This window comes from Podarcis muralis, chromosome 4, assembly GCF_964188315.1.
Source record: "Podarcis muralis chromosome 4, rPodMur119.hap1.1, whole genome shotgun sequence".
Classification (NCBI taxonomy): Eukaryota; Metazoa; Chordata; class Lepidosauria; order Squamata; family Lacertidae; genus Podarcis; species Podarcis muralis.
Genome location: NC_135658.1, coordinates 41,718,094 through 41,742,489, shown reverse-complemented (window position 1 = coordinate 41,742,489; position 24,396 = coordinate 41,718,094). Strand labels below are relative to the sequence as shown.

The window sequence follows — 24,396 nt, the reverse complement described above, 5'->3', positions numbered from 1 at the left end:
TCCTCTTCATATCATCTTAAACTAAAGGTTGCCGTTATATCTTGTGGTAGTGAAAAACTCTTGATAGGCTGACATATTGCACGCTGGCTGGGACCGATGGGATCTGTAGTCCAAAATATCTGGATGGCAACCAGGTTGGGAAGGCTGTCCTAGGCAATGGGATGAAATGTTTATTTTGTTTTGAAGCATGATTAGCATATTTAACAATACCTTCTTTAATGATATAACAAAAGATGCATTAAATTTATTTTGCTTCTAAATATGAACCCATGGAGTATAACCCTTCTATGGTCACAACAGGGATAGCTCAAGTCAATAAATCAGACTTTTAATCTCACAGTTCTGGGTTCGAGTCCCACATTGGCAAAAGATTCCTGCACTGGAGGAGGTTGGACTAGATGACCCTCATGGTCCCTTCCAGCTCTACAATTCTATGAACTTCTGACTATCCCTTACATATATCCAACAACTTACAAAAGGCTCCAGTATAGCTTTGTGAAACCAGCTCATTATTGCTGCTGTTTTTAAACATAGTATACTGTTGTTATGTACCAATGCTTATTATGTAGAAATTCTTAGCAGACAGATATGGAAAAAAGCATTTTTGAAAGATGCCAAATGGACTCTAAAAAGAAATTGTACTGTGTGCTGTGGCACTGCGGAGGTTTTTAGCCTTCATATTTGTAATGCAAGTATTTTCAATAAGAGTTGATTGCACATATGTACTCATTTTAAAAAAAACAACAACTATTGATTACTTCATTACTCTTCAAGGTTGTAATCATCAAGAAGCTGATATTGTATAGGAAATGGAATTAATTAGCTTCAAATTAACCTTGCTCTCCTGTTGGAGAACTGCTGTATACTGGGGAATATCCAGGGATATGACTCCCTGTTATGCAAATAACTGCATGCATGATGCAACAGGAAAAGATTCTGCATTGTTGGTGGAGCAGTAGCTGCTGAAGTAATCTTTCCTACCTGCCTACTGCTTCTGAGGCTTGACTGGTGCAAATGTCTTTAAGAAATAGGATATGACAAATGGATTTCTTTTGCAGCACTTCTTAATAATACTTTCACATCCATACTGTTACCCTAACCTCTGGCATATGTTTTAACTCTAGCATCAGCTAAATTGTAAAGAATGCAATAATGTATTCTTCACTGCCAAATTCCATTGTTAAATGCTTTTCTGTAAACATCAGTGATTTAGTTTCAACAGGTGAAATCTGACAATCGGAAATGTTGAAGGGGGTTCTTTCTGCTATTGCTAATTATGAGCAGAGCTGGGGAAATCCTAGATTGCTTGTTACATGGGGGAATATCTAAAAATTGGAAGTACTTTCTTGCCTGGATTATGGCTAAAGTGTGTTTAGGAAAGGCAACAAATTATTTTGACTATATTAATTTAGTCAGGTTTCTGGTGCTTAACTTTCTTTCCTCTTCTTTCGCTTTTCACTTATAGTCCAGACTTCTCTGGATCTGGTCGTTGCTCACAATTTTATTCTATTTTTTGGCATATTGGTTTGCTCATTCCCATGATCTGTTGCCATCTGCCACAATATATGTATTCATCTGTCTCACCACCTTTGTAGTTTTGGATCTGCCAGCCTTGCTAGTGAATATTTGCTGTAATTCTAATGTAGTACCCCGTCTCCTTGTTTCTATCGATGGCTGTTCTTTTAGTATGGCAACTTAAATATATTTTTTCTATAACTAGCTACTATTGAACTCTAGTTTCTTCAGTAGCCTTTTAGAAAAGTCTGGGAGAATGTTCAAACCAGTTTAAGGTTGTGTGTTGTGAGATTTGTCATCCATTTTGATGTGAATAGTTAACTAGTGCACCAAAACTGGGAGCCATTACCTTTGTGAAAATTCATGATGTGAAAAAATCCACATAAACTGAGTCACAATCCACGTGAGCATCCAAATACAGTGGTTATTCCTCTGCATTACTTTCAACAGGATGTGTATATCAGTGTGATGGCATCTTTCACAACTGTGGTGCCCTCTTTTTCATGCTTAACCCCACCCCCAAATCACTCAGCAAGAGGTCAGGTGAACAATGGCACAGAAAATAGCTGCAAAAGAAAGGAAGGTGGTGCTTTTCATGAAACACCCCCCCCCCCAAAAAAGGTAACTTTTACAACAAAAATTGAATTTTACAAAAATTAATTACAGTGTTCCAAGGGAGAAAATTAGTTGAACGTTTTGTGTCCTTTTTTTTACAAAATATTCAACAAGAGTCCACATGGGTTGTAGTAATTAAAAACTCAGAGGCTTATCCCAGTTGGAGAAGACCAAGAGTGGGTGGTATTCTGTAATGAGAATAAATCTGTTGGCATCAGCAATGGCTTTTTTTCAGTACCATACTAACAAGCATCAGTTTAGTTGCAAAAGGAGTTTGATACGACTGTAACCAAAAGCACAGTGAATGATAGGACTAGGACCTGTCAAAATTGTTTTCAGTGGTTTAGATTATTTTTGCCGCTTATTATCAGCAGCCTTTCATCCCCCAGCCTCCATTTTTAAATCCTGTTTCAGAAGTCTTAACAGATAAGTTGCGTCTCTCTTTTTGCCAGAACTACGTCTTGTAAAGAGTTTATTGCTATTACATTGCCTTTGTATTGCCATTGCACAATGACATCACCATGCTGTTCCTGGTCTGATACAATGAATTATATATACCTGAACACCATCATGCACCATCATATTCAGTTTAGCATAGTGATGTAATCACATAGTGGTAGCATGGAAGTCTCATGGCAACATGCCTGTGTACTGTTTAGAAAAGGATCTAGCAGCACCACTGGAAACACCTAATGGGTGGGTGAGGAGACGCAGATCAGAGGTCTAAGCAGAACTTTGGGAAATTTTATAAGAATTCAGACAAAAATTATGATAATAATCCAAATGAAATTTTAATACAATCCTTCAGGTTTGGACACTATTTTTTCTAAATGTAGCAAACATAATTGGTCTGTTTTTATGAAGCACCTCAAGTACGCCTTTTTCAATTAGCTTTTTGACTATATCCAATATATAGTATTTTACAGTGATACATTGCTGTGTCCTAATTTCCTTTTGATATTTCAGGGTCCATACCCATCAGTTGAGTTTGGTCAGTTTATAGTGCCCCCTGTTCACCAATATAAAATGTCCTGTTTTGTGCTGTAAAGAGGACGGTGTGAGTAGGATTTTTAAAACCATATTTTCTGTTGCTTCTAATGCAGACTCAAGAATGAACACTCCGTCAGAAACCAGTAAACCTGTAAAAATGGAGAGTGGTGATGGGGACACAGGTAAGAATAAAATAATGGTGTGATTTCCTAATGAATTCATGGATTTGGAAGGGACAATTTTATTCTGGTCTGGTTTTATAATACATTGAAGAATGGTATGTTACAGTAAAATCCTAACTGTGTATAATCAGAAATAAGTCCTATTGAATTCACTGGGTCTTACTCCCGGGTAAGTTGGGTTAGGGTTGCAGCCTTAGTAGTGTTTTCTAAGTATATGAAACAGCACTTACTTCTTAGTTCTTTACTCAGTGTTTGTTTTGTATGGGACCTATACATTGGTACTGTGTAAATGGGGACTAGTAATTATCATAGATACTGTGTCCTGGAGCCTCCAAGCAAAGAGCTGGCCTTAGCAGATCCCCTTTTCATATTCTTTCTTATCAAATCCCCATCTCTGAATTTTCTTCTTGCACTAGAGAGACTGTTCTATCTAGGAAGCAGTCAGCATTCTGTGACACTGGTTAGCCACTTCCTGGCACTTTTGTGTTGCTGATAGGGATGAAAACACCACTATCTATGGGGTAGAAGCTGGGTACAAGGAGCTACTGATCTGCTGTGACTTAAGGGCTAGATATTCCCAGTATCTTTTTTCCTAGTACAGCTACCAGGTACTCATACTGGTGTATCTGCGTTAGAGCTCCTGATGTTTTATTTTCCTTGACTTCTTAATTGGCCCTTTCTTCAATATTGTATTTGTCACAGCTCATTCATTAAGCAGGATACCTTCGTCTTCTTCCCTGGGGATCATGTAACCTTCTAAATATGAATAAATATACCCTGCCTCTTGACCCTAAATGAATTCAAGATGGTGATATGAAATTCTGTGGCTGCTTATGACCTTGCAGAAGTGTTTTTGCCAGTGATAGCAGTGCATCCCAAAAAAATTTGTTGAAGACATTGGTGTCCTTTGAAATATAAAATGATTAGCTTTTACAGAAACTGACACAGTATTGAGGTGTTGTGATATGAGTTCATAAAGGGTAATATCTACTTTCTGCAATTTCCATACATTTGGATGGGGCCCTAATTTTGTGTGCACATCTGTTACCATCGTTGAGTTTGCAGAGCCATCTGTTCTTGTATGTCCTCTCCATGCTTCCAGTTCTTTCTCACATTGTAACTGTGTCCCCTATTTCCGTTGAGCATACGGCATACCATTTCCCCCTGGATGACAGCCACTTTCTCATTTCATAGTAATTCCATTCCAATGTGGTTTTTGCATTTTTAATCTTTTTGTACCAATACAGGCTAGATAAGAAAGATATTTTATTTTTATTTCATTAAATTTATGCACCACTTGATTGTGAAAAACCCTGAAAGCAGTTTACAAGAAGATATAAGTATTAGTTAATCTCTTTATGATACATTTGAAAACAGGTTTTACAGGTAGTTGGTTCATTGAGAAAATGTTATCCTTTTATAAATGAGTTTGCAGTAATTTTGTCTCTAGTTAACAACTGTGGTACTCCTTCATCCATTATCATAAACATTATTTTTCAATATTCACATCGCGAGTAAAATGAACAGGAAGCCATGATTCCAGGAAAGCAGGCTCCCACCTCATTCTAACCTGTTTACTCACAAATATGTCTCACAATATTCTCTTGGACTTTCTTCCTGTGTGTTAGGATTACAATTTAAACATATTTATGATGAGGTCATTGGTGTTGCAGAAATACTTTCAACTGCAAGAGTGATTGAATTGGGAAATAAATGTTGGTTGTTTGGGACTAATTTCCTGAAATGCACCACCACCACTGGTTAGGAGAAAATTTGTTTGAACATTTTTCTGGAATGATTTTAATTCAAGAAAATTGTAGTTTTGAATTCAATCTACTAATGTTCTCCTGGTTTGGTTTGAGTTTCTTTTAAGTATATGCTTAAGGCAAACTAATGTACATTGGTTTTTCTGCTTTTGTTATCTTGAAATATTTTGAGATTGGTTTGAGATTACAAATTGAACCTTCCCACTGGCCAAGTTAGCAATTTTATAAATATTGTGGAGAAAAGCCTTTTCATGTATTACAAAGACTTGTAGTCCATACATTTAGCTGCTCCTGAATCATCCTAGGATTGGATGAACAATTGTCAACAATCACATATGGTGTTCACTTTGCATTTGTGACAACTTTTTACATTCATTGAGAATGACATAGAAGATGCATACCTAGACATGACCAGCCCTAAATGTGAACTACATGAATATTTACAATCTAATTCTAGAGTTATTTTAGTGTACTCGCTGTAGGGTGTTCTTTTAGGGAAGATCTACATGTCATAAGTGTCATGAGGCTGCTGTGCCTCCACCCCCCATAAGATATAGTACAACATATGCCTTGCCCTCTTGTCATTACGTTGTGTGTGATCTTTGTACGGATGTTAACTAACAATGTGGAGTAGGAACAGAAAAATGCAGAGCAATAACCTCAGAACAAGGGAGGTTGTTGTATTTGTTATGCAAGGTAGGAGGGAGGATTCAACCTGGCACTGCTGTTTTGGCAGCAGCCAGTTTCTCCCTTAGTGCAGCTGCCTCTGCTCTGTTATAGTTTATATATTACTTCTGAAGCATTCAGTTGCAGGGATGAGGAGGGGGGCCCTTCAGCTAGAGGATTGCATTCTGTTGTAGGCAGCCTTCTAGGGGCTACATGCCACTGGTGGACAGAAGGCAAAAGTGCCCAGATACCACTGTTACCTTTTTGCAGTAGGCTATGTCCAAGCCTTACAAAGTTGGAGGTTTGCACATAAACACAGACATTTTCCGTCCAGGCATGCAAAACTCACTATCGTAGATCAAGGTCACATTCCAGACAACTTGAAAGTACTTGAGGATAGTGCAAAATAAGGATTGGGCAGGGTCATGACATAAGAAATGTCCCAAGGGCCAGGTAGAGCCTGAGGAACAATATTTGGTCCCTGGGTCTGAAGTTCCCTGTCAGATATAGAAGCTGGAAGAGCTGGGTTTGGCTGCTGAAATCCCCCTCCCCATGTCTAGTGTAATGTAAGGCAGCCTGATTGGTCAGCAGATTATTCAGCTCTGAGAAATATATTTTCTCCTCCCTTCAGTCCTTGAAAGTATCACCAACATTGATGTTACTCGTTGAGTTGAATTGTGACTGATTCATAACTTTGTACCTGGGCTCAAATAGACTGGGCTAGTAAGAGTTAAGCTGCAAAAGGAGAGTGGGGAGAAAAGGTGGAAACATTGCTAAGTCTTTCCTTGAAATTAGCTGTAGAAGTATTATGGGACTAGGAAATGTTATTTCCCCACTTTCCCCTACCTGTTTACCTGTTATTGTCCTAACTGGTACGAACACGGCTGAAAAGTTACACAATTGTTATGCATCCTTCTTTGATTTAAAGTGCCAGTTGAAGTGTAAACATAGACACAATCTCTAGGACCAGTAGCAATGCCCTGATTATAAAACTCCCTCCTTTCTCATATAAGGTTCGTGCAAACTCTGTTGAGGATTTTGCACCAGCTGAAGACTCAATTCTTCACCAGATCGTTGTTCATTCTATCTATATGTATTTTGCACTGATTTTAATGTAATCAATACTGGGGTGGCTTTGGCAATAAAGAACTGGTAATAGCCTATTTTATTTATTTAAAATATTTATCTGGTAGTATTATGCAGGTTGAATTCTGCCCATGGGCCTTCAGTTACTAATCCCTAGTTCAATGGGGAAGCAAGAAGGTATACACAGGGCTTTTTTTCAGCCCAAACTGACCGGAAATCAGTTCTGGTTCCTCTCAGGTGGGCACCATTGTCATTATAAGAGAACAAGGGAGGCGTTCATGGTGAGTTGCTCTTTTTCTAGAGAAATAACACTGGGTATACTGTAATGTTGCTTTTACAGCTGTGTACTGTGTAGGAGAGATTTCAGCCAGTTTTCTAGAGCTGTTTGATATTATTTATCAAGGTTGTAAGAGCCAAGATAAATTGTAGTTATCTTCTGGTGGCCATGATGGAAGATTGGTATTATGTCAATTTAACTGCCTTTTAGGTTGCATCCACATTATTATGATTGCTGCTAGGAAAGCCTGGGGCTGTATTCAACTAAATCATTGCACTAGCAATGCTTCTAACATAACCAGAAACCCCCTCCTCCACCTGCCCCTTCCCCAGATCTTCTCTGAAGAGTCAGGAGAACTCCCAAAATGGGGTGTGTGGGAGGAAACGGTAGTTAATTCTGTCAGGTAAGCAGCAATGTCCTAATTTAAATACAACCCCAAGTAGGTTATTCTTTTTATCTCCTAAAAGCAGCAGTCATCAATGGAGCAGGAACCCCCACATCATTGGACAACCACCACACACAGCTTTCTAACTAGCAGTCTCAGAGCCTGTGGGATTCCAGAGGGGAAGACACTTTTTAGAACGTTGTGCAACACAAAGTTAGGTGAAAAGCTGTGGCTTAATACTTATTACTGGTCCTCCAGCTAGATCCAGGTCCCTTCCTCTTCTTTAGTAGGTCAAATGATAGAATTAAAATTCTATACCAGTGACTGATACATTAAACTTCTAGGGTGATACCCTTAGCCCATTGTTTTCATAAGTTTACTCTGTGTATGACTTGGTTGGCTATTACCCCAGTCTTTGTTTCCATAGAATAATTCCACAGAGTTGTACTTTCTAAATCAGCGTAATTTAAAAACTGATTATTTAGCACATTAATACCAAGCATCACTAGTATGTCCTAATTCTTGAAATCATTGCAGTTTTTTATAGGCTCTGGCCAAATGTTCCTAAGGGAAATTCCCTGCTCGTTGCTCCGATATATTGCCATATATTTGGAAGGAGGAAGTGGACCTGCAACAAAATTTGTTGCATTGCTGTCTGCAGCTATTCAGCATGCCTCTTTCCAGGATACTCTGTTGCATCCCACCAACCACCCAATTTTCTGTTCTCCCAACATTCAGCCAGTATCCTGTGCAGTATCCTGAGCAGGTTCAGACCTCATTGCACTGTCTTAGGGGGCAGGGGAATTTGAGTTCTCCCAAGTCTGTAAGTCGTCCTATCCATAGATGCATGAGGTCCAACACTCCGACAATTGAGATCACTATTATAGTACATTATTACAATCAGATTTTTAATGTTTAAAAATGCTATTAGTATCCTGAGTTTAAGGCATAGCAACTTACATAATATTGACTCTTCCTTTATCAAAACAAGCACAGTATGAAGCCGAATAATACACTGAACAGGGTTTTTAAAAATAAACATACCTGGATGTGGACAAAGTGCATGGATTGGTCAGCACGACCGCTTGCGCTCTGGACCTTTGCCCCCCATGGCTGATAAAAACTAGCAGGGAGGGGACAGCTCGCTGGGCCAGGGAGGTGATTCTTGCCTCCCTTCGAGAGGGTGTGGTCCCTGTCGACTTGAGGGAGACAGTGGTAAACCACTTCTCCAGAAACCCTCCCTGGATTCAGAAATTACTGGTAATTACTGGCCAGTTGCCACTACCCCTTCTTGGGCAAGGTTCTTGATCAGGTAGTCATAGATCATGTCCAGGTACTCTAGGAGGAAACTGATTTTCTAGTTCCATTTCAATTGGGGTTTCTGCCGCATTTCAACACAGAAACAACTTTGGTTGCCCTGTATGATGACCTATGTCAGGAGAGAGACAGGGAAATATGTCCTTGTTAATTCTTCTGAACCTCTCAATGGCTTTAATAACATCGACCATGGTATCCTTCTGGAGCAGCTCGCTGAGTTTGGGGTGGATGGCACCACCACTTTGTGGTGGTTTGGGTCCTACTAGAATGGTGTTTCCAGAAGGTAGTCCTTGGGGAGTGCCCTTTGGCCCTGTAGAGCCTTCAGTGCATGATTCTCCAGGTTTCGATTTTATTCCCCATGCTGTTTAACATCTACACAAGTGGGGTCATCAGAGTTTTGGAGTTCATTGTCAGCAATATGCTGATGACACACAGCTGTACTTCTTTACAGGTGTGGTAGTGGATGTGCTGGACCATTGTATTGCCTCAATAATGGAATGGATGAGAGCCAATAAACTGAAACTCTATCTAGATTAGACTAAGGCACTGTTAGTGGGCAATTCCATAGACTTGAGGGTGGGAGGTGACCTGCTCTTGTGTACATCTGGATCCATTGTGTCACTTGAGGCTCAGGTGACCTTGGTGGCGCAGAGTGCCTTATATCCACTTTGGCTAGTGGCTCAGCTGTGCCCCTTTCTGGACAGGGATAGCCTGACTTCTGTCTCTGGTAACCTCTAGAATTGGAATAACAGTATTGGAACAAAACCCACCCTCCTCTTCTTTCTGAAGGCATGAGGTCGGATTACACCAGAGCTTACATATTGTCATAGTCTATATCATTTATGTAGTGACAACATTCAATACTATTTTTGCTTCCATGCTGTCTCCGGCTTACATTGTTAGACATAAGCCAACCTTTTAGCTTTTCCCTGTCACATTTTGGATGACCCAGCATCATATTGAACTTAAGCTCAGCAATGCTAAATTCTTAATCTCTTTCCATTCCTCTTATCCTTTTCTCCCTTAACCCCAGTGGTATTCTTTATTCATGTTCTTTTCAAGCCCGTAATTTGGGTGGCCATGTTAGATTTTGTCTTATCCTTTTCTTCCAGTATTTACTCTCGTGCTAAACTTGTCATTTTCATCTTTATAACATTTCTAAATCTTTCTAATAGAGCCTTAGCCCCTTTTCTCTCTCTCTCCCCCCCCCCCACCATAACAGGTGTCTTGATTCTACTTGATTCTACATGTCTTGAAGGTACTGCCAGTTGATTGTTGAGCCCAGGGGGGCGATAAGGTGAAAAGGTGGTGACTTAGGTTTATTGGCCCTGAATTACTGCTCTTGCTGACAAGTAGATAAATTGGCAACAAAGGTGTGAATGAATCTACAGATTTTTCAGACTTGACTTTTGAGGGGAATTTTAATAGACTATATCTTTCTTTGCATCCCTAGGCACACAGACAAATGGCCTGGACTTTCAGAAACAGACTGTGCCTGCCGCGGGGGCAATATCTACAGCCCAGGCCTTCCTTGGACACCTTCATCAGGTAAATATTTGTTTCTTTTTATTCTGAAATTTGGAAGGTAATATAAAGGGTTTCTCTCTCTCCGCACTATGTCGGCAAAACCAGAAACAACAAAGTAGTGCAAGGTTGGTGTCTTCTTTTGGAGGTATGCATAGAGGCTACCAAAGCTTTAGAAAGAGCAGCAGTGTCTTCTATCTCAACATAAGAAAGGATGATTTACAGGCCCTCTGAGTAGGCCCACATTGCACAGTGTCTCATATGGCCATTTAGAGGTCTTTGTGACCTAAAACATAATTTCACAGTACATGGACATTTTTTGTACAACTGGATAATAGATGGGACCAGTTGACCGTATGGGACTAGTAGGCTACTTTCAAATGGGTTTCCAAAGAATCAAAGCTATCATTCTATGTGTCAACCTGTATGGTAGGCATATCTGGAAATAGAGCTTGCTTTCACCATTCTATGTCTGTCTTTCCATTTTCTTCTGAGAAATGTGAATATTCTTACCTAGGAGGAGCAAGAGCAATCCATTTCTTTAGAGCTGGAGTGAGAAACGTTTTTCAGCCCGAGGGCCATGTTCCCTTAATGGGGGTTGCATGTCATTGGCAATTAGGCCTACAGGCAGATGTGGGTAGAGACAAAGTGGGTGGAGCAATTGATGGGACTCTTACCTTCACACAGCAGGCAACTTTCCAGCCACACAAAAGCCCGTGGTTTCACATCCACCCCACCCATTCACCAATATCATTCATTCTGGCAAACGAGAGGCATGGACAGACTTCATTATACATTATAGCCAGGCAAAAGCAGTTCAGGAGGCTGTACAGGTAGGTTTGGGTATTTGTGGCCTGGGCAGAGTTCTGCAGGCGGGGAGTCCTTTCCTCAGAGTACAATGGTACCTCTGGTTAAGAACTTAATTTGTTCCAGAGGTCCATTCTTAACCTGAAACTGTTCTTAACCTGAGGTACCACGTTAGCTAATGGGGCCCGCCACGCCACTGCCGGGCGATTTCTGTTCTCATCCTGAGGTAAAGTTCTTAACCCGAGGTCCTACTTCCAGATTAGTAGAGTCTGTAACCCGAAGTGTTTGTAACTCGAGGTGTTTGTAACCCGAAGTACCACTGTACTTGGAAGTATGCATGCCTGCTAATTTCCTGACAAAACTTGAAACCAATCTAATCTGAAAGGACTGTGACTAATGTGTTTTCTGTCTTAGATTTTGACTCCATAAGAGTCTTTCAAGCTTGGGGAGGGGAGAAGGAAGCAACTGAGAATCCCAGCCCTTTGTCCACCTCCTCTGCCTACTCGTTTGTCTATCATAGCATCTACTGACATGGTAGAGACAAGTTAGGTTTCCAAGTCCTGCTGCTTCTCCTCCCTAAACAAAACATTGTTTCCAGGCTCTGAGAAGCAGATGAAAAATGTTTCCATTCCCCACCCATCTCAGGTGTTGCATTTGAAGTAGGGAAGAGCAGCTTAAGTAGTGCTCTGTGTTGCCTCTTTCCCTTTTGAATCTGGTGCTTTGGGTTTTTGTTTTTGTTTTAGTGATGATGAGAAACATTGGTCCACCATAACCTTGGAGTTGCCTGAAGGAGGGGCATCCCATTCTTCCCATAAGTTCCTGTTGTGGGTGTAGGCAGGTTTGTTGTCCCCAAATTGGTTTATACTCTTCTTCATAGGAATGAATGGCAGCCGTTTACTTATATGCCCAGGCTAGGTAGCACATAACCACTAGGGAACATTGCCCTGAGAGAAAGCATCAGACAGGAAACCCAGGCCAAGAAGATAGTTGCATCTGCTCCCAAAGTCAGCCTGTGAATATTTTGTACTGCTTGCTTATGTTTAATATCTTAAATTGCAAACCACCCTGGGCAGCTTGGTCAAAAAGCAGTATATAAATGCAATAAATAAATACAGTAGAAAAGAAGCGTATGAACTTATGGATACCATGAAGGCGAAACACCACAGAGATAAAAACATGTCTCCTTCTGGTTCCAGTGTCTTAAGAGGTCAGATATGATCCCTTATTAACCGACACTGAGACTTCAGCTTATCTGCCTGATTTGAAGTCAGTAGGAACCATTTGAAAGCAGATCTAGCTATGTTCTACACATGTCAGGTGTGCCTTAATCACTTTCATATTGCGTTACTTGCATTTGGCATGGGGCTGCCTTTGAAAAAGTATTCAGAAATCAGTTGGTGCAAAATATCAGAGGTTTCCCCCCGCCCCAGGTAACTTCTGCTTTATTGGCTTCCAGTTCATTTCAAAGCCTATTTTAAAAGTGCTGGTTATTGTATTAAGAGCGCTAATAAAGCCAATGCAATTTCATTGCACTTAGGTTTGAGTAGTGAAATATTTTTCTTCGCATCATTTAAAATTTATTTGCTGTGCTGCTTGATGCTGCTGTATAAATTGTGTGCTTTATTATGTTGTTTCCATTGTTGCTGCTGCTGCTTAGCAGCCTTGGGGAATAAAAATAAATAAAAGAAAATATTTGCATAGTCTCACTCTTTCATCTTTCTATACTTGCCTTGGTTCCTATAATGTTCCTTAATGTGCAGTGTGCTTGCATTTTGTGTGTGTGTGTGTCCCCGTGCATGTGTGTGTAGAAAGAGGAAAGTAGATAGGCTGGTGAATGGTGATGCTGACATGATGGCCATAATATGCACAAGCATGTTCAGAAGAGGGAGACCAAGAGGATAAATGGTCTGGAAGCCTAGCTTTATGAGGAACAATTGAGGGAGCTGGGTCTGTTTAGCCTGGTAAAGAGGAGACTGAGAACAGATATGATAGCTATCTTCAAATATATAAAGGAAGATGGAGTAAGCTTGTTTTCCCCTGCTAAAGTAGTTCGAAAGCACTCTTAGCAGTTCGAAAGCACTCTTAAGTGCAAGTAGATAAATAGGGACCGCTTTCTAGTGGGAAGGTAAATGGCGTTTCCGTGTGCTGCGCTGGTGCCGGCTCGCCAGAGCAGCTTCGTCACGCTGGCCACGTGACCCGGAAGTGTCTCTGGACAGCGCTGGCCCCCGGCCTCTTAAGTGAGATGGGCGCACAACCGTAGAGTCAGACACAACTGGCCCGTACGGGCAGGGGTACCTTTACCTTTAAAGTAGTTAGGACCCAAACTAATGGCTTGAAGTTATAAGAAATGAGATTCCAACTAAACATCAGGATAAACTTTCTGACAGTAGGAGCTGTTGGACAGTGGAACAGACTTTTTCAGGAGGTGGTTGACTCTCCTTCCTTGGAAATTTTTAAGCAGAAGTTGGGTGGTCATCTGTCGTGTATTATTCCTGCATCACAGGGGGTTGGAAGAGATGAACCTCAGGGTCCTTGCCAATTCTGCAGTTCTTTGATTCTATAACACTATTCATGCATGCCTTTCACATATCATTATCACTCATGCACAGTCCAACAGTTGACCCAACGGTTTGACCCTCTCGACCAAACATCTGCCTGTCAAGAGTGTACACCACCCTCTGCCCCTAATTCTTGCATGTTGACTAATTTTGAAACTTAAAAGGCCGTTTGTAAACCTTCTGTACCCCTGAGCAGCTAAACCCTGAGCAGCGTTCATGTCGAGCAGCTGAAGCTAGTCTCCTTATGGCCAGTAGCTATAGAGTTTTCAAAGGCAGCAACACATATTTACTGAAAGTTGTTCTATTTTCTCAAGCTTCTCTGATTCAGCCACTACTTTTATTTAATACTTCGTTCATCTCTTTATCAAAAAATTCTAAAAGATAACATACAGCTGTCTTTGACTTTAGCATGCTATATTTCTTAAATCTCAAGTGCCAGGGTATAATGAATCTTGAACTTTGAAGTGGCTACTGTGTTTATATGTTTATCTTGAGTTGGCAGTTTCCCATGGTAAAACAAGCCAGAGTCACCTTATCATTCCATCCCTGTGCAGTATTTTTTTTTCCAAGGCACTATTTACAGCAGAAAGTTTTTGCTTTGGAGCAACTTCAGGTCAGGCTTTGGTTAAAATGGGCTTTTAGGCCTTTGCAATCAGTACCTAAGAGGCCTTTGTTCATAAGCTTATGCTGCAAAAAGAGCTGAAAAGGCCAAAAACTGGTAGTTTATTAACCTAGCCAATTCTCTAAGACAGCTGTGCATGATGATGCTTTGGAAGCCTTTCTCTAATTAATATGGTTGCTATCTCAGAATACTACAGGGCAGAAGATTAAACTGGATGTTGGCACTGGAGATAGGAGCTTTTTTGGAGACAAATTGCCTGCTTGGTGACAGATGGCATGTTGTAATCTTGTAGAATCCAAACCCAGAAATGTAGGAACCATTTGAAGACATGGCATAACACTTCCTTGTATTGTTATTCTGCCTAGGTTATGCAAAAGGTAGTGTTGAATTAGTACTATGTCACAGCTCATGGAGTGCAGACTAACAACATATCTGTTTTGGAATACCTTTTCATAAAAGTTGCATTCCTTTTTTCTCACTTGACTTTGCACCTTCAATATCTGGATAAACTGTGGCTACTCCCAAAAGTTTTCTGTTTGTAAAAAACTGACATTCAAAGTTAAGATTCCACCTAAAGATTTAAGGTGGAGCAGGATAGTTCAGATACCTTGCCAAACCATGGCTTGTCATGATGCCTGTAGCACCACCAGCCATCAATCCATGGTTTGTGAATGTCCAACAAACCAGGATTTTTGAAAAGTTCATATACTCTGGTTTCTCTTCAGATCGTATAAATCCTTTGCCTTTTACTAAAGGATCTTTGAAGAGACCACTGTTTGAATAATATCTGGGGATTCTTGGGAAAGGCAGGAGGAGAAAGTAACCCCAAATAATTGTTTGTCTGAACCTCTGGAATGCAAATTATCATTTGGAGTATAAGCTATAGTTAGGGCAAACCATGTTCTGGCATTAGATCAGAATCAATGCATTATATTTTAAAATTCTAATTATCTCAGTGGTCTTAGGTGTTTCGAAAACTAGAGATACTTTCTTTTTCAGCTATTTTACTTCTCTCCAGTTTTGTGTTTTTAAAAGTACATCATTTTTATAGGTTCAGCTCCCTGGATCAAGTTTACAGGCTGCTGCCCAGTCCTTAAATGTACAGGTAAGTGCTTTTGCATCTGCATCAACCTTTTTTTCTTTCAACTTTTCTTTTTGCAGTACCAATGGGAGAGTTTGGCAGCCATTAACAAATGTTGTTCAGTACAGAAGTCCTGTTTGACATTAAAAGATGTTTGAAAAACTCCCAAGAGTTGGAGCTGAAATAAGATGGTCAGCATGGCCTTACTTTAATCACTTCGGGTTTTTCTTTATAATAATAAAGATTTATAGTTAAAATCTGAAATTGGTTGCTCTTCTGTTCTCTGCAAGATGCAGCTGACTGCTTAAGCATAATAATAATAATAATAATAATAATAATAATAATAATAATAATAATAAATTTATACCCTGTCAATCTAGCTGGGTTTCCCCAGCCACTCTGGGCTGCTTCCAACAAAATATTAAAATACAGTAATCCATCAAACAGTATAAGCTTCCCTAAACAGGGCTGCCTTCAGATGTCTTTTAAAAGTCTGGTAGTTCTTGTTCTCTTTGACATCTGGTGGGAGGGCATTCCACAGGGTGGGTGCCACTACCGAGAAGGCCATCTGCTTGCTTCCCTGTAACTTGGCTTCTCGCAGTGAGGGAACTGTCAGAAACATGCTGGGAGCCATTGTAGGTCTTTCAAGACTGGTGTTATGTAGTCTTGGTGGCCTCTCCCAGTCACCAGTCTAGCTGCCGCATTCTGGATTAGTTGTAGTTTCCAGGTCACCTTCAAAGGTACCCCCCACATAGAGCTCATTGCAGTAGTCCAAGCAGGAGATAACCAGAGCATGCACCACTCTGGCGAGCAGTCCGTAGGCAGGTAGGGTCTTAGCCTGCGTACCAGGTGGAGTTGGTAGACAGCTGCCCTGGACACAGAACTGACCTGCGCCTCTATGGACAGCTGCAAGTCTAAAATGACTCCCAGGCTGCGCACCTGGTCCTTCAGGGGCACAGTTACCCCATTCAGGACCAGGGAGTCCTCCACACCCGCCCACCTCCTGTCCCCCCAAAACAGTACTTCTGTCTTGTCAGGATTCAACCTCAATCTGTTAGCCACCATCCATCCTCCAACCGCCTCCAGACACTTACACAGGACCTTCACTGCCTTCACTGGTTCCGATTTGAAAGAGAGGTAGAGCTGGGTATCATCTGCATATTGATGAACACCCAGCCCAAACCCCCTGATGATCTCTCCCAGCGGCTGCATGTAGATGTTGAAAAGCATGGGGGAGAGGACATAACCCTGAGGCACCCCACAAGTGAGAGCCCAGGGGTCTGAACTCTCATCCCCCACCACCACTTTCTGAACACGGCCCAGGAGGAAGGAGCGGAACCACTGTATGACAGTGCCCCCAGCTCCCAGGCCCTCTAGACAGTCCAGAAGGATGTTACGGTCGATGGTATCAAAAGCTGCTGAGAGATCCAGCAGAACTAGGAAACAGCTCTCACCTTTGTCCCTAGCCCGCCGGAGATCATCAACCAGTGCGACCAAGGCAGTTTCAGTCCCATGATGAGGCCTGAATCCCGACTGGAAGGAGTAGGATGCCTTAAAGCGTTATAATCTACTGCTTACTGCCTTTCATTAAAATATTCAGGCAATGCATCAAAGGGGAAGGAAAATAGTATTATTGTGAAGTGGCGTCATTCTCTATGAGTGCTAAGGAACTAGGGTAGGGCATTCTTGAAACCCCCTAGAACATGCACCTAGTTACATATGATAATTTTGAAAGGAGGCGAGATAGTGACCTTCCTCTCTAAAAGAGAGAGGCTGAAAATTGCCTTGGTTGCCATGGCAAACTTTGAGTCCCTGAGAGAGATGTTGGCAAACAGGCTATATCTCCAGTGCAGAATGTTTACAGTCCTGTGCTGTAATTATCTCTCAATGACTGGCAGAATTAATCAGAGCCTCTATGTTAATTAGCCTGCTCTGCAGTCCCCAAAACAGGTGGTGGAAAATATGCAAATCTATGCAGAATTTTAATGTTCTGCATAAGCAGTTTTAATTACCATAAACCCCCTCTCCTTGTTTTTCCTTTTCATGTGCTTTCTCACTTGCATTTTTCCCTCATGGCTACAGTAATTTCATCTTTCATAAGATGGTTTTAAATAAATGAAATGTGTTTGCCTATATAAATACCAAATTCTGTTTCTTAGAGACAAGATGTATGGTGAGTGTTTGTTTTTGTTCCGGATGCAATTCAGCATCTAAAGTTTTTCAAGCTAGTACCTTGTTTAGTTTGAAATACTATGTTTATGAATTATCAAAAAATGTATAAAAGAAAAATCTACTGCACTAATCCAAAACTTGCATGCTACTGATTACTGAGTTTCACATTGACTAGGAATTGGGCAGTTTGGTACAAGTGTGTGCAGATCTGTCTGTAGTATGGGAAAGCTTAAAACTTTAAAGGCCCTGTCTTCAAATCAAGCACTAAATAGGAAATTTTCTTGAACATATGTATATGTGTTTTGAGGGGGCCCTGTGTCTGGAGGCCCTGTGTGTCTCTCCAGCTACAATCGAGCCCCGTTTTTGTTAATGATTTGAAGTACAGTGGTGCCCCGCAAGACGAATGTCTCGCAAGACGAAAAACTCGCTAGACGAAAGGGTTTTCCATTTTTTGAGTCGTTCCACAAGACGAATTTCCCTATGGGCTTGCTTCGCAAGACGAAACGTCTTGTGAGTTCTTGCGAGTTTGTTTCCTTTTTCTTAAAGCCACTAAGCCGTTAATAGCCGCTAAGCCGCTAATAGCCGCTAAGCCGCTAATAGCCGCGCTTCGCAAGACGAAAAAACCGCAAGACGAAGAGACTCGCGGAACAGATTAATTTCGTCTTGCGAGGCACCACTGTAACAGCAGCGTTTTTTTCTTCCATTCTGATACGTGGAAATATTGGCTTATGGCTACAATACCAAATTTGCATTTCTTCCCCCCACCTGTTATCTACAGTTACCTATGAAAACAAGTTGTTGAAATAAGCAGCTTTTTATCTTACTGATAACCAAAAATCTTGTTAATATCATCCCTCTTCATATTACAATAAACTATGAAAATGGCTGTGTCCACATTGATACCCATTCTGTTCTACAAAAGCTTGTATATTTTCTTTCCTAGTCTAAACCTAATGAAGAATCTGGGGACAGTCAGCAGCCAAGCCAGCCTTCCCAGCAGCCTTCAGTACAGGCGGCCATACCCCAGACCCAGCTCATGCTGGCCGGAGGACAGATCACTGGGGTAAGATGAGTCCAAGTGAATTGTAATGAGCCACCAACTCATGTTGTTGTATTAGACAGAGTAGATTGTTGCTTTATCATTCCAGGTGAATGTGGCCGGAGAAAATCTCCCTATTGGTTTTATGGGTCTCTCAGTGGCACTTGATGCTGTGGATTATGATATCCCAGTCCATGGACCTGTTTGCTTCTAGGCCTATACTGTCTGAGTTCAGCCTATCTGGAGAAATTGCCACATCTCTTGAGATTTGCAGGAGGAGACCTTGTGCTATGTCCCCGTGCCATGAGAAAAGTTGTCTTCAGGAGCAAAAGTAGAACCCTCTCTATTGTAGCTTACCTTCTTTGAACTTTCTATCTAGGGAGGCTCTGTTAATCCTGCCACCACTATCTTTTAGAAATCAGGTTGATATATTAGAAATTAGTTGATACAATTGTAGATGGGGGGGTAGTTTTTAAATTCTGTAATTTTATTTTTGATATAGTGGTTATCGCTGTGTAATCTATCTGGAAAGTTGATATATACAATATGAAACCTACCATATCAGATGCTATTTCTGTACTTTCCTGATGAGTATAAGGGTGATTTTTAACACAGTATGTTGATTCAAGAAGTCAACAAATTATAGCAAATTTCTTCTTTTAGATTAGTTTTGGGGGTGGGGGGAGTGTTTGTCTTGCTCCAGGGGTAGGCAACCTAAGGCCCATGGGCCGGATGTGGCCCAATCGCCTTTTCAATCCGGCCCGCGCACGGTCCGGGAATGAGTGTGTTTTTACCTGAGTAGAATGTGTGCTTTTATTTAAAATGTATCTCTGGGTTATTTGTGGGGCATAGGAATTCGTTCACCCCCCCCCCCAAAAAAAAACACATAGTCCAGCCCACCACATTGTCTGAGGGATGGTGGACCGGCCCACGGCTGAAAAAGGTTACTGACCCCTGTCTTGCTCCATATTTGCTTTCTTCTGTGACCTCCTAGTCACAGTGAAGAGGGAAAAGAAGTTAGTATCGCTGTTACAATGTCTTGGTCATATTTATGACTATTTGAGCAACCATTTTACCACAGTGCTATTGTTGATATAACCACACTCTTATGTTTGCTGAAATTTCCTTTTCCATACACAAAATGAGGTTTAAATCCAGCTATTAACAGTTCTCATTGGATGGAGAACTCTTTATGTAAGCTATCAGTGTTTCTTTCAGTTGCAAAAAAAAAGTATGCTACAACAACTTGGGAGACTAAAAACTGAAAAATCACTTCTGCTATTTTCAATATTTGAGACATGCAGTTAATCAGAGACTTTTCTCCCTATATTATTTATCTCTGAAAGGTATATGTAACATGTAAATCAAATGACACTGCTTTGAATTTAGTTCTATTTATAGACATATAGAAAACTGCTTTATACCAACTCAGAGCAGTGGTCTGTCTACCTTAGTATTGTCAATATTGACTGGCCGTGTTTTCTATTTATGCCAGATCCTTCGCCTTAAAGCTCTACAAATGGCTGTTTTCCATATGTAGTGGGCTTTTACTGTAATCTGAATACAGTTTTTTCATGGCTTTTACTTATAGCACTTTTGTATAAGCATACAGTAAAAATTAGTCCAAATACATTAAATGTCATTTTGCCTAACTGCTCTTTGCTACATTGAAACTAGATCCAGGTCTTTGAAGGTAAGGGCTCTTTCTATACGGAAACAGGGAAGAATATTCATGTATCGAAGGGAGTCTAACGCCACCTGTTTCATAGAGATAATGTGTGTTTGGAAACCTGCAGAGATGTCAACCTACCAGCTCAATCCTATCAAAACAAAAAGACAGACGGAAGAGGGGGGTTGACTTGGAGGGGAACAAATGGTGCACATGTTCCTCAGTTATATCTTAAGGCATAATGGAAATGATGAAACATGCCAGGGATTCATGCTAATGTGAAGCAGCTGGAGTATTATCAGTTTGTTTGGTAACCACAGCCAGTATTGCTATTTCTCATTCATCTGGCTAATCGCTTCTGCTTCTGGTGGGTGTAAATTTCCTTTCAAAGCCTGTCAGTGATGGCTTGTTCTTTTGCTTGCTATTTCCTGTCAGTGCTGTTTCTTTCCATTGCTTGCTAGCTAATTACCTTTTTCACATTAATATTGAAGCAGTGCCACAATAATGCAGTGGTCACAATGATACAATGCTTATGCCAGTACCATTTAGATGAGGTGAAATATAGGTTGATAGATTGGTTGATTTTTATCTTACCTGGAATAAACATCTGCTCCCTGTATACGGTGGCTTGTTTGAAGGCAACTGGTCAGAAATAAATAGCGATGGTTTGTAAAAGGGATGATGTTTCGTGCTATTAACTACTGTCCTAAACCTTGTTCCTAGCTCACATTAACACCAGCCCAGCAGCAATTATTGATACAACAGGCACAGGCACAGTTGCTGGCAGCTGCAGTGCAGCATTCAGCCAGTCAGCAGCACAATGCTGCAGGCGCCACCATCTCAGCTTCTGCTGCAACGCCCATGACACAAATCCCTCTATCTCAACCGATACAAATTGCACAGGTGAGCTTTGTCTTTCGAACCATTGATCATGTTGGCCTGCCCTAATATGTCTCTTTTGTTACTCTTTTGTTCGCAGTGCAACTGAATAAGGGCTCACAAGGCAGTGTTTTGAATACCTTGGCAACATAGTCTGCTTGGTCCTCTGATTTCCAAAGACCACACATCCCTGTTACTGAAAGCTACAAGTTTCCTTTTATAAAATGCAGGCATGGCAACATTCAGGTCAAATAATCTGGCTCTTATAAACAGTTTTTACATTTGAGCACTTGCTCTTTCCACTCCACTTGCTTTCCTCATTTCCTGATTTTTGCAAGCAACAATTTGGTGTGACATCCAAAGTGGGTAAATTAAAGTTTATGCATACCATTATTTCCCCATTCTGGTTTGGAGACAACCATGGTTTGAAATGAGTTTCTAATTCTGGTTTGGTAATAAAATGTAGTATTTCAAACCCAGAAATGAGAGAGGACATTGAAGGGAGGTTGTGGGCACAAAGCTGTTCACAAGAACCAAACCATGATTCGGCTGTTAAATCTGAACGAGACTCACATATGCAGTTTGGTTCTTGATCCAACTCAGGACTTCATGGCAACCGTGGGGTTGTTTCAAGTGATCATTGACCTGACACACAATGCAGAACACACTCCTGATTTGGTTTTTGCTCCTGGTGGTGAGGTTGGATGCCTGGAAATGAGGAGGTGTTTCTGTGCCCCTTTTGTCATCATCAGACCACTTCCTGGTGAAGCTTGAGCTGACACCAGTTCCCCCCTGCAGGGGTGGAGGACCAATTAGGGTGGACCACTTAGGGATTCCTGAATGCTATAGGTATTTTCTGATGGGTGAAACAGGCAAACCTGCCAAGGCCCTCGTTTCACTGGGGAATGGTGAGATGTGGAGGGCCATAGATATGGTTCCTTCTGAGCATCCTCTCAAATGCTGTGTTAGAGCACATAATCATGCCTACTTTGCAGTAGTGAAAGCAGCAAGGAGGGCCTACTTCACTGTCTCCATTGCACCATTGAATAACTACATAGCAGAGTTCTTCAGAGTGGTCTGTTGGCTCTGGACTCCTGTACTAGTGAATGGAGCTCAGGAGCCCCCAGGGACTTTTGCTTTCTAGACACTTTAGAGAATGAAGTCACTCACCTCCATAATGTGCTTGATTCCATGATTTATGCAGCTCCAAGTGAGATTTCCAGTCATCCACTAAGCCTTTTTGTGAGATCAGTTTCAGTTTTTGCAGCCTGCCAACATAAACAAGATGCTTGGAAGTATGCACCAGTTCGTGGGGGCAGACTACTGCCAGCATATATCTCCTTGTCTTTGGAATCTGCATTGGCTGCCAAGCTGCTTCCAGTCCAGGCAGCCAATACAGATTTCTGTACTAATGTATAAGGCCCTAAGCATCTCTGGACCAAGTTATTTGAAAGACTGCCTTACCCTCCATATGCCCAGCAAGTTATTTCTTTGCAATTGGGGCTGTTCTTGAAACCCTAAAAATATCAGAAGTTCTAGCCATGACAATATGTTGCAGGGTTTTCAGTGTGACTGTTTGTGTAACAGGATCATTGTTGAGATACAGCAGGTGCCCTCTGTTTGTAATTTCCAGAAACAATTGAAGACATTCTTGTTTCAACAAGCTTTTCCAGCTGGGTGTGAGTAGGGATGGGAACTAGGTTTCTTGCCTATCTTTAGTTGATTTGTATATTGTTTTTATAAGTGAGATGGGCGCACAACCCTAGAGTCGGACACGACTGGCCCGTACGGGCAGGAGTACCTTTACCTTTATATTGTTTTTAAGCCTATTCTTAGTGATTTTTTAGTGTATGGTATGAATCACTTTGAGATGTATATGAAATCAATGTAAAGTTAAATTTCTTGGACTTGTATGCTGCGCATTGCTAATGAATTTTTAATAATTTTATTTCTTGCAAGTCTCCATGTGAACTCTGCTTTTGAGTGGCCTATAAGTATAGTTAATAATTCTGGTAGACCATGGTCACAAGGAGCAAAAATGAAAGTTGAGAGCCAGTGTAGTATTATAATTAAACCTGGGAGACCTGAGTTCAGTTACCTACTCATTGGGTCACTTAGGACCACTTCCTTACGTGTCACCTTAACCTACCTTATAGGGTTGCTGAGAGAGATATATATATATATATCTGAAGTCCGTCACTTTTTCCACTGCAAATTGGAGTACATGGACTTCATCAATCGCTTACAACAGAGCCCTGCTTAGCTTGTTTGGATTACTATTATAACTACATTATCCAAATAATTGTTTGTTTTTATAGCCCTGTTCTTGAATAATTGATTCACTGACCTGATCTCCGTTTCAGACACATCATTATATTTAACTGATTTTGCACACACAACTCTAGCTGCGATCATCGCAAGAAATCTTCTGTGAGAATATGAATAAATGGAATAAATGCTAGCAGGGTTTTTTCCTAACATTTATATAGTAGTGTTTATAGCTCTCTGTTCACCTACTGGTAAGGCAGTTTACAGAGCTAATACAAATTATACCACATCCTGATGGATATAAGGTACATAACAAAACACAATTTAGCGTGCTGCGAGGAAATTGTTTTTCATTTTTCATAATATGTTCTTACCACTCAAGTTCTTGCTATCTCTTTTTTATCATGGTGGTACAATGGGCTAGTGTTTTGAGTCTGTTGGCTTCTTACCAGACCTACAAAAGCCATCAAGTCAGTAGGATTCCGAGAGTTAATTCTCTGATGTGTGAAACATGGCCATAGATTGAGGTTGATTACTGCCCAGACACCATATTGTTCCATGTTTACTTCCCCTCCCCCTCCCATATGATGAACATGTCCCCACATAAACAATTGTGGGATCCACTTCTGTGGGTGGGGCAGACTAGGGCCAAGAGGAAGGAGATGGTATATACTTTCTCTCACCACTGTTTTATAGCTGCTGCTTGCCTGGAAGCAGATGTATGAGAAAGCAAAGGCAGATTTCCAGTAGCATCCCTCTGCTTGTATGATGCAGCTGGCATAAAATTCCAGCAGGTCTCCTTATGAGCAGGGTTGATGAGCCTGGTGGGCTGTTGATGGCTGCACTGGTCATTTCCTACCAAAGCCCCCATCACCTGCGGAGGGCAGATACAAAAACTGAAGGAGCCTGGGGACAAGCAGAGCTCCGTGGCAGCCAAAAATTTCAACATTTGCTGATGCTAAAATTTTGTTTCTATTA

At 41.1% G+C, this 24,396-nt stretch overlaps 1 protein-coding gene across 8 annotated transcripts in view; it reads left to right on the top strand.

Moving 5' to 3' along the window:
• Positions 1-24,396, top strand: part of POU2F1 (POU class 2 homeobox 1) — a 97,651-nt gene that overhangs the window by 46,308 nt on the left and 26,947 nt on the right. For 6 of the 8 annotated variants that reach the window (XM_028726825.2, XM_028726824.2, XM_028726821.2 and 3 more), the window contains exons 2-6: positions 3,234-3,302; positions 10,253-10,347; positions 15,362-15,415; positions 18,507-18,626; positions 20,995-21,174. In XM_028726825.2, coding sequence (XP_028582658.1) covers positions 3,234-3,302; positions 10,253-10,347; positions 15,362-15,415; positions 18,507-18,626; positions 20,995-21,174 — 518 coding nt within the window. Of the gene's footprint in view, positions 1-3,233; positions 3,303-10,252; positions 10,348-11,873; positions 11,969-15,361; positions 15,416-18,506; positions 18,627-20,994; positions 21,175-24,396 lie in introns of those variants that run through there. The other 2 variants (XM_077927246.1, XM_077927245.1) reach the window with 2 other exon arrangements.